Below are 10,723 nucleotides of genomic sequence, written 5' to 3' on the forward strand. Positions count from 1 at the left end.
CGCGCGTCAGTCAGCTCCCCATGCCACCCTCCGTGTTCCACGAACCCTCCATCAGCGCAGCCGCTCTTCCGCACCCCGAGATGCCCCGAGCGTTCTCCTGGATAATCGACGGGAGTGGCTTTCATTTACCAAGAGACTGTTGTTGGAATCGGCGGCCGAAGACATCCCAGCGACATCGCCCCATGGATATGCGCCATCGGCAACGCCGAGCCCCGGCACTCTTTCGGCGTCGCTCGCCTTCCTGGATCCACGTTGATCAGGCCCAGCCCTTTTCCGCGGACAATGACAGCTCGACCGCGTCGTTGAGCTGATTGGGCGGGCCTTGCTGCTCCAGCTAGATAATGAACGGCTCAATGATCCGCGAAGGACCAGCAGCCATAGCGTCTCGACCCATTCACATAATGGTTGTACGACGTTTCCCAACACGCCAAGCTTAAGAGCTGACATTCCCAGCCCGCGCTGGCCGACCAACTACTCTCCTACCCGTTACGTATCAACAGCACAGCCAGCGTCAACCTCAACCATGGCAGAAATACCCAAGAGAGTTGTCGTGGTAGGGCTGGGCATGGTTGCCATGGCCTTCCTGCAAGTCAAACTCTCACTTCTCTTGCCTTTGTCCGTCAGGCTGCCAGGCTGACCTCGATGCAGAGAGAAGCTCTTCAAGTACGACGCTCGAGCGAGGGAGTACAGCGTCACCGTTTTGGGAGAGGAATCACATCTCGCCTATAACCGAGTCGGTCTCACGAGCTTCTTCCAACACCGCAAAGTGGACGAGCTCTACTTGAATCCTCTGGAGTGGGCAAGTCGTCCGTCTACGCTTGGATCGGGCTCACCGATGTCTAACCCAACTGCAGTACCAAAACCTTGCCAAGTATGCGTTGACATACCACATCAAAACCAAGGTCATCGGCATCAAGCCCACACAAAGGTCCGTTCTCTGCCAAGATGGGAGAGTGGTGCCGTACGATGTCCTTGTTCTTGCCACTGGCTCCAACGCCGCGCTTCCCCGTCAAACCCCTGGATACGACGCACGCGGCGTCTTTGTCTACCGCACCATCGACGACTTGACCAGTCTGATAGACTTTTCCAGCGATAAAGCAGGGACCGTCGGCGCCGTGGTTGGCGGTGGCCTGCTGGGTCTTGAAGCCGCCAAAGCCATGATGGACTTGGAGTCCTTTGCGGAGGTGAAGCTCGTCGAGCGGAACAAATGGGTCCTGAGCCGACAGCTAGACGAGGACGCGGGCAGCATGGTCGTTGGTCAAGTCAGAGACCTCGGTCTAGATGTGATGCTATGCAAGAGAATACGGCGCATCAAATCAGACCAAGCTCATAACGTCACGGGGGTGGTGTTCGAGGACGGCGCGGAAATGGACTGCTCGACTGTGTGTTTCGCAGTCGGAGTAAATGCCCGGGACGAGCTGGCCCACGAGGCTGGCATTGAATGTGCCGAGGCTGGCGGCGGGATTGTTGTCCATGATGATTTGAGCACCAGCGATCCGAGTGTCTACGCCATTGGGGAATGTGCCAGTTGGCAGGGCCAGACGTTTGGCCTAATCGCCCCCGGCGTCGAAATGGCCGAGGTTCTCGCCTTCAACCTGACACAGGCCAAGCTTCACTCCCCTCGGAGATTCAAACGACCCGATCTCAGCACAAAGTTGAAGCTTCTCGGAGTTGAAGTCGCCAGTTTCGGCGACTGCTTCTCTGACCGCGACGGACCGACGCGTCTTCCTCCTCGATATGCAAAAAAGCTTCACGGCGGGGAGCGGGAACCGAGACCATCCAGCAGCACGGTCAAAACGTTGACGTACAAGGACCCCTTTCAGAATGTCTACAAAAAGTACATATTCACCGCGGATGGTAAATACCTTGTTGGTGGCATGATGATTGGCGACACCAGCGACTACGTGAGGCTGGTGCCCCTGGTCAAGAACATGAAGGAGCTCGACATGCCGCCGGGCCAGCTCATCCTCGGAGCGCAGAAAGACGGCGGCGGCTGGGATGACAATCTCGACGACGACACACAAATCTGCTCCTGCCACAATGTCACCAAAGGCGACATCGTCAAGAGCGTCAAAGACGGCCTCTGCAAGGATATTGGCGCCATCAAGTCCTGCACCAAGGCCGGCACCGGGTGCGGCGGTTGCATGCCTCTCGTCACCACAATCTTCAACAAGACAATGGCGGTCATGGGCAACGAAGTCAAGAACCATCTTTGCTCCCACTTCAACTTCTCACGCGCCGACCTGTTCAACATCATCATGGTCAAGCGGCTGACGACCTTGCCCGAGGTGATGCGCGAGGCTGGCAACGACAGGGAGAGCTCGGGATGCGAATTATGCAAGCCCGCCGTAGCGAGCATATTCGCATCCTTATGGAACCGGCACGTCATGGAGAAGCCGGTCCATGGCCTGCAAGACACGAATGACCGGTTCCTGGGCAACATCCAGCGAAACGGCACCTACTCTGTTGTCCCTCGGGTGCCAGGCGGCGAGATCACGCCCGACAGGCTCCTCGTCATCGGGGAGGTGGCCAAGAGGTACAACCTGTACACCAAGATCACGGGGGGGCAACGCATCGACATGTTTGGCGCCAGGAAGCAGGATCTTGTCGAGATATGGGGCCAGCTCGTGGCGGCCGGCATGGAATCCGGCCACGCCTATGCCAAGTCGCTGAGAACGGTCAAGAGCTGCGTCGGCACGACTTGGTGCCGGTTCGGAATTGGCGACAGCGTCGGCATGGCGGTGCGGTTGGAAGAGCGGTACAAGAGCATACGAGCGCCGCACAAGATAAAGGGCGGCGTGAGTGGCTGCGTGCGCGAGTGTGCAGAGGCTCAGAGCAAAGAGTACCTTTACCATAATGAATTCGAGTGTTTCCACATGCTGACGTAGGCCCAGCTTCGGTCTCATTGCCACGGAGAAGGGCTTCAACGTCTTTATCGCTGGAAATGGCGGTGCAAAGCCCAGGCATGCGCAGCTTCTGGCCAAGGACGTGCCGCCCGCTGAAGTCATCCCCATCCTCGACCGGTACTTGATGTTCTACATCAGAACGGCAGACAAGCTGCAGCGCACAGCCCCTTGGCTCGAGAGCTTGCCCGGGGGGATCACGTATTTGCGAGAGGTGGTGCTCGAGGACAAGCTGGGCATCTGTGCATCTCTCGAGGCGCAAATGCGGGAACTCGTCGGCAGCTTCTTTGACGAGTGGGCCGAGGCCATCAAGAGCCCGGTCATGGCGGCCAAGTTCAAGCAGTTTCAGAACACGGACGAGGGCGTCGAGACGGTCGAGGTCGAGAAGGAGAGGGGCCAGAGCCGGCCTGTCTACTGGACCAAGGGCTCGGCCGAAGAAGACTTCAAGGGCTTACGGGAGAGATGGAGCAATGCGTCGTGGCACGCAGTCATCGAGGCCTCCCACTTTAATGGCGCCGACGCGCTGCCCAACGGTATCTCGGCAACCATTAAGCGCAGTGACACGCAGCTCGCCGTCTGGCGCTTCAGGGGCCGGTTCTACGCCACGCAGCAAATGTGCCCTCACAAGCGCGCCTTTGTGCTGTCAGATAGCCTCCTAGGCCAGGACCCCGGTAACCACGGCACGCTCAGCGACGACAGCGTCGTCTCGAGCGCCGAGCGGTCGCCGTGGGTCTCTTGTCCCCTCCACAAGCGCAACTTCGACCTCGGCGACGGCTCGTGCAGCAGCGACAAGGCCCTCTCCATCGCCACTTTCCCCGTGGAGGCCCGTGCGGATGGCATGGTCTACCTCAAGCTGCCGCCCGTGGAGGAGCTCGACGCGGCACTGGGCACGAGCCGCTGGAAGGTGCGCAAGGGCGAGAGCGGCGAGGCACCGTTTGCGGAGCTGGATGGCAGGATTCGGCGGACCGGGCAGCGGGCGAGGAAGCCCAAGGGCGATAGGTCGGGCGTCGGCGCAGCCGGGACGAGCATGGCAAAGCCGGTCGAGCTGATGGCCGGGGGAGGCTGTGGGAGGGTGCCGGAGTGGTAGGCAGCTTCTGAGAGATCATGGCCACAGTCTTTTTTGCACATTGGCCGCTCTGGACTAGAGATGTCGGCGGTACGAGGCAAAACGCCGTCGACTGCGTGTGCTGCTGTGGCTTTTGCGGTTTTCCCCATGCTGCGCAAGTGACGGAGCGCAGTGATTTGATGACGCTCTTCGTATACTTGCCGCCTCCTGTCCTGCGCCTTGTTGGCCGGACCTAAGGGGAGTTGGCGAGTCGTCGTGCCCGAATGAATCTGACGCAGCATGAGAGGGCGCATGGAGAGAGAGACCGGGGGGGAGGGGGGGGTGCCGGAAGGGAAGCTCGGTAGGATGCCCCCCCTCGCCCCCCCCGATGAGCTATTCGTGTCTATGCCGTACGGAGTATGTATAGCGAGCCCGGCTGGCAGACCGTTGCTTTGCACGAGCCTGCATGCATGTGCAATCAAGCATCCGCAGCATCAACACCACCAACCAACCAAGGCCCGGTGACCACCCCTCCTCCTCGCCCTCGGAAACCGTCCCGAAGCCCCCCTCCTCCTTGGGGGCCGATCGCAGCCCGAGCCGGCAGACCGAGACCAACACGCAACCTCGATCGATCCCGTACAGTTCATGGCTGGGTATCATACATGGGAGAAGGAGGGCAGCAGTCATTTGATAAATACCCCCCATGTCTTGACCCGGACCCTTGCCAAAACCCGCCAGGCAGGCTACCGTGACGACAAGCAAGCAGAGCATTACGGCAGGCAGCGAGCAAACCAGAAACCCAAAACAATAAAAGGTGGTCTGACCCGGAGACAGCACACGGAAATGCAGTGTCACAAGGACAGATTCCCTGTTGTCAGATGGTCAGCAAGAGAGCAAACAAGACGTCGGCTTGGCCCTCGAAAACTCTCCCTATGCTCCCTGGCGGGCGCAGCGATACATACATCTGTGTACACACTTTCGGATATCGCGCAACCTTTGTCCAACTCTAGCCGAGCAAAGTGATAGACATGGCCGTTCTATCCGAGAGGGACAAAGCTGCCTCCGAGTACAAGGCGTAACATGTGCGGGAAAAGACGGACCGGTCACGACGCATGGTTGAAACAGAGGCAAAGCCTCGAACGCGACCCTCTCGCTGCTTTGGTCTGTCTCTATGTTTCTTCCCGCCTGATTCCTACCAGTTCATGCTCCACCATTTTCCCCTCCCTGCCCGCGTTTTTGTTTGGAATATATTTACATATCGAGGAAACCCACCTGCGCACGAAAACGTCAGGGGAAGTGTAGCAGACGAACTAAGGGGAACAAACAAAAAATCAGATCCACTAGTCGCCGGAATCGCCTGTCCATGATCGTGCAGTATTCATAACATGTCAGTGTCGTGCAAGAACTGAAATCAAGTGGAGTGTCTTGGTATCTGTCGCACAAGAAAATCCTAAACGCCATCTTGCCGGTCCAGGGCCATCAGACATTCATGTCTTCGGTATCGCTTAAGCTGCCGTATCCAGTGTCGTTGTCCGGTCCCGTCAATGTTTTTGTCGCCGCAAGACACCTCTCGACCATCTTGTTCCGGATTTCGGAGCTGACACCGCACTTCCTTGCGCGCGGTCTGCCCATCCAGAGTCTAAGATTGCTTGAAAGCTTGCCCAGAGTCACCTCAAGCTCGTGCTTGACAGCCTCGTGCTTCAACAGGTGCTTCATCAGCTCCATCACTGCAGTGAATCCCAGGAGTGTCATTGACGACATGTGCTCCGACTTGGCGATGCCTTCCACCAGGCCCAGACATCGCGTGTCTGCGCCTGCCTTGGATTGGATCCGTGTGAGCCGAGCAATCGCAACCGCGCAGTCGAGGGTGAATGTCAAGTCTCGGTCAGGGGCGCGTGTAACAGGTCCAAACATTAGGGTTGAGCCGCTGATGGTGTTTTCCGCCCTCCCCGTCGCCATCGCCTGGCGAGCCAGCTCGATGTTCTCGCCACGAGACCCCTTGAGCAGAACCGCACCGGCCAGGGCCGCGCGGATCTGAGCAGCGGAGCCCCTCGGCGCAACCTTGATGGCCAATGCGATATTCTGCTCCTGGCTTCGCAGCGCCGGTGCATTCTCGTCCAGTGTGGCAGTCAGGACGTGGTGCAAAACTTGAGTCGACCACCAAGCCGCAACAGCGTCCATAGGCGAACCCACCGCCGCGTCGTCAACCACAGCATCCATGCCGTCAATGGAGTTGCCGGCGTTGTGCGTGGTATCCACGTTAAAGGCCAGATTGTGGGCTCTTTGCACGACCGAGGCACTCAGCACATCATCACATTCCTGTTCGACCAATGCGACGAGATGCTCTGGCAGCTCATGCTCGTGCGGGGCAGCGGAGCCACGCCGGAGCCGAGCAAGCAGACGATTCAGCTGACGCGCCTCGTTCCACCGTTTCCTGGCAAGTTTTGCGGCGATTGCGTTGATGGCTCCCAGCTGCCAGTTGCTGTTGCTCAAGTCCCACAAAAGGACGCGGATGTGGAGCGCTTTGAGCATCAAGCGGACAGGTGTCGGGCAGGTGCCCGAAGCGAGCAAGGTCAAGACAAGCCGACTCCTGCAAATGTCAATGTCCTCCAGCGAGTTGCGAGTCGAGCGCGATTGACCATGCCTTGACGCGCGCAGTATCTTGCTCTTCAGTCAGTCCAGTCAACATCTGATAGCCATGGACGCCAATGGCATTGCGCAGGCTCAGCTTGATGGCCTTGAGGATCAGCGCAGAGGCCTCGAGGAGAAAGTTGTGCCGAGGAACCCAGACTGTTTGGATTGCAGTAAGCCACGCTTGGCGGCGTACGTCGATCGACGACGCCAGGGACGGCGCGCGCTCGAGTCCAGTCGCTTGTTGCTTCTTGACCCTTTCACCCGACGATGCAAACAGCGACGGGACAAGGATCCACAAGATGGAGCCCAGGAATAGTAGCAGCTTGAGAGACGTGTAAACGTGGAATCCCATGACGTGGAGGTCGAGCGCTGACGACGCATGCCCAATAAGCTGCAAGGGTATGGCGAAGAGACCCCTGCCCTCTGGCTCATTGTTGCTCAATTCGTCTTCTCGCACGGCCTCTAGAATCATGAGGCCAGCAAGAGAGCCAACCATGAGCTTTCCAAAGTACGGGCTTGCGTTTACCCAGCCGGTTTGTTGCATTTGCTGCTGCTGCTGCTGTTGCTGCTGCTGTATCTGCTGCTGGCGTATAACGGCCGGGTTGCCTCCACGGAACGGCTGCGGGGGCACCGGGTACGGTTGGCCGGCAGCCATCTGGGCCGAGATGATGCGCTTCATGTCTTCGGGCACATTAATCATACCGGCCGGGTTGGCATTGCTCTCTTGCGCCGTTGCCATAGGCGAATTAGCAAACTGCTGTTGGCTCTCTTGGGGATATTGCATTGGAGTTGGGGATGCTGCATCGGGCTGATGGAACCGTTCATGGCGCCGGCCATGAAGAGCTTCTCAAACGCCGCAATCCTTTCCTTCATGGCGCTATTCTCGTCCATCAGGCGACCGTTGCGTTTCTCAAGATGGCGAATGTACTCGGTCGCTTTGCTCAACACCTGTTCCACCAGTCAGTACGGTGGCAAGAAGGTTACGTATGGACACGTCCGGAGATTGCCTACGGTTGCCTTGTTGAGCTTGTGCGCAGGTGTCAAGCCGTGGAGCTCTTCGCGATCCTCGGTCGTATCCTCGCCCCTGGCGCTCTTGGACATGATCCTCGCTAGGGACGCTGTCGCGCAGCGCGGCGATCTTGTCGTTGATGTTGGTCCGGTACCTCTTCTCGATCATGTTGTGGGCCGTCTTCTTCACGGGCTTATCCTCGTCGTCTACATCATCGTCGTCTTCCAGCTCGTCAGACACCTTTCGCTTTCGGGAATCCTTCCTGCTTGTTGGACCCATCAGCTCGGGTGAAGAGCCAGCTCCGGCCTTGACCTCGCTATTGGCCGAGTCGGGGCTAGAAGCGCTCTTGGGCGAATTGTACTGCAAGTGAGGGGGCATGGCGATGTTTCGAAGTTCTTCATGTGACATGGTCTGAGCCGTACGAAGATGTGTGCCTGCAGTCGGGAGCTTCCTCAAGCCAGGATTGCCCTGACCGGGCCCAAAGACGGTCGTCGGGTCCACGTTGGGGGGTGGGAAGCCATCAAACGAGGGAGACGAGGCCTGGGCCTGGGATTGCGGGTGCGGGTGCGGTTGCGGTCGCTGATGGGATTGTGATTGTGGCTGCTGCTGCGGCTGTTGCTGCGGCTGATCAAATGCGGGTAGCGGCCACGAGGGAGCCACGGACCCAGCTGAAACGGGAGGTGCGGTGCCAGCGGGATTGACGTCGAACGAGTCGAAAGTGGGGTTGACTTGGAAGTCCCAAGGCGAGGAGCCGTAAAAGGCCTGACCGCTGCTGTCGGAAGGTGCGTTTGATGCCTCGAGTTTGCTATCGGAGACGGCGCTCGCGTCGCCCATGAAGCCGAAAACGGGCTCATCGAGCCCGAAGCGGCCCGTGGAATCGTCCTCAGCCATCGAGGATTGCGAGTTTCGGGCGAGGCGAGGCGGTGCCAAGGTGGAAAGGGATCCGATGCCCGAGGCGAATGGGAGCGCCAGGAAGGCGTGCGGCAGATTCTGCTCGGCCAATCCTCGACGTGTTCTGGAGCCGTCAGCTGGCTCGAGGCTGGCCGAACCCACTGGATGCGGAAGTTGTCGTGGTTCGGTGGTAAGACGTCAAGGGCGGGAAAGACGCAGGCGTGCGGTATTCCCATGCGCTGCGATAGGGGCGTATAGCTGGCTGCTATCTTGGCCGGGCGAATTGCGGAAACGGGGCCAGAATCGGTTCGACGTGCTCGGGTCAGAGAACCCAAATCGGTTGGGAAAACCAGGAGTTGCACCAAATATAGCCAATCCTGGAACCGAGGGTCTGTAGGCGTATGTAATTATGTAGGTGCGAAGGATGCTCGGACGGAGCGCCAGAAGAAAGATGGGGAGTCGGCCAGGAGGAATTTGAGACGACGGACGGACAGACAATGTCGCACAACGCGCGTGCCCGCAACGCCTGGTTTTTCTTCTTGGAGAGGACGAGGCGCAAATGGGCGGTAAAAGTTTGATGTATTGTATTCCCTAGTCAAGCGACGAGAGAGGGTGGCAGCGGGAAGCGAGCGCGCAAAGTCAGCAGGGGTCGAGACTGCAGCTTGCCCCTCCCAAGAATTGCGACCGGTGCAGCAGCCAAGGCGGACTATTTCGAGACAGACAAGTCGACGGGGGTCAAGGCCGATGGGACGCGGGTGCCGGTTTCGTGTCCGCGGGCTCTGCGCCGGAGCCTAATGCCGAGAATGGCCCTGTTGGTTGATATTTGCCTCGACCAGCTTCGGATTCGGGGAGACGGCTCAAGTTGCCAGCGCCGAGTGCAAAGGTCAGGCGACAGGGATGGCCAACGACCTTTTAAACGAGCGGAGGGATCGGTGGTGAAACACAGAGGTTGAAGGGAATAAGGAGAAAAAAAAGCGGAAAAAGAAAAAAGGGAGGACGGATGAGGGGATGGGCTGCCGAGAAAGGCAACAAGCATGGCAGACTTCCTACGTACAGTACAGTACAGCACCTCTAGTACTACACTCGGTCGGGACGGAGGATTCAACGGGTGCTAAGCGGGTGGCCGGCCCCTAGCAAGTACGTACTGTGCCTGCTGCAATGTACGGCAAAGGCTCTGGAAGGCCCTGCAGGAAGCGCAGCTGGTGCTGCCCGTAGTGTATTAGCCCGCTACCTACTACTAGTACCTACCTAGGTAGGCACTATAGGAGGTACTGTACGGAGTACTGTACAGAGAGCGAAGCAAGGCAAGTGCGGGCGGGATGTATGTACTGGTTCATGTGGGCCTGCAGGCCGTACCATAGTACGTACTGATTAGTGTCCTCGATGCGGAGGCAGGCAGCGCAGACTGTGAGCGAGAGACTACGCAATCAGGCCCACGTGCGACACGCAGAAAGCAGTCTGTAATAAAGTGCCTGACAAAGCGGCATGGGAAAATGACAGGCAGAAGAGAAATCGACAAGACGGAGAAGCCTCGCTCGCTACGGGGGGGCGTGCGGCATGTGCCGGATGGATCCCCAGAATAATCGTACGATCCGGGACGTGGGAGGGTGTGGTCGTTGTCGCGCGCACGAGGCAGCAGATGTCGGGCTCTGATTGGCTGTTACCGCGAGACACTTGTCGAACAAGGCCCGTGTACTTATCCGTACATCCAGGTCACCAGCCCCCCAACGCCTGCACCGTCCTTGCAGACTGCCATGAGGCCGGGCTGGTGGGTGGAGACAGCTTCCGCGTCATCTATCCGTAGGTAGGTAGGTACCTACCGGTATCTACCCATCAGCCTAATAATAATAATAATAAATGTCGTCGTCGCCGCCTTACGCTCCACACATCATCGGCTCCTTTGGCAGAGCAGCCCTGCGCGATGGGAACATGCTCGTTTGATGATGCACTGGTTTTGGTACAGATATCTAAGCCAAGCACTGGTTTTGGTACAGATACCTAGGCCAAGGTCCTGTTCGTACATGCATGCAGCTCGGCAAGGACGCACAGTTGTTCCATGTTCGCTGAAAGTACCTGACGTGTACTTTGCATGTACAGCGGAGCCGTACCGAGTGCAGAGCAGGGTGTTGCCTGCCGGCCCGTTGCGTTTAGCACCTAGCGGCGTGTAGTTCGCCTTCGCTCGGTTAGCATCCAGGCGGGCCTCGATAAGGCCCGCCAAAGGCGAGATGAGCCATCGGGAGC

The 10,723-nt window shown here is 58.5% G+C and overlaps 2 protein-coding genes across 2 annotated transcripts; one reads left to right on the top strand and one right to left on the bottom strand.

Annotated features, from left to right (window-relative positions):
- Positions 1-523: 523 nt before the first annotated feature.
- On the top strand, positions 524-3,990 carry HRG_10497 (pyridine nucleotide-disulfide oxidoreductase domain-containing protein; the record flags this gene model as incomplete). The annotated part of the gene is made up of 5 exons (XM_044868968.1): positions 524-585; positions 649-799; positions 855-2,842; positions 2,895-3,545; positions 3,594-3,990. The coding sequence occupies 5 exons, from the start codon at positions 524-526 to the stop codon at positions 3,988-3,990; spliced, it is 3,249 nt and encodes a 1,082-aa protein (XP_044716323.1).
- Positions 3,991-5,427: 1,437 nt separating this feature from the next.
- On the bottom strand, positions 5,428-8,718 carry HRG_10498 (sterol regulatory element binding protein Sre1; the record flags this gene model as incomplete). The annotated part of the gene is made up of 7 exons (XM_044868969.1): positions 5,428-6,538; positions 6,588-7,162; positions 7,214-7,350; positions 7,401-7,530; positions 7,594-7,672; positions 7,746-8,581; positions 8,641-8,718. 7 exons carry the CDS (start codon positions 8,716-8,718, stop codon positions 5,428-5,430), a joined length of 2,946 nt encoding a protein of 981 aa, XP_044716324.1.
- Positions 8,719-10,723: the final 2,005 nt, after the last annotated feature.

This window comes from Hirsutella rhossiliensis (assembly GCF_020360975.1).
Source record: "Hirsutella rhossiliensis strain HR02 chromosome Unknown scaffold00015, whole genome shotgun sequence".
NCBI classification, from domain to species: domain Eukaryota; kingdom Fungi; phylum Ascomycota; class Sordariomycetes; order Hypocreales; family Ophiocordycipitaceae; genus Hirsutella; species Hirsutella rhossiliensis.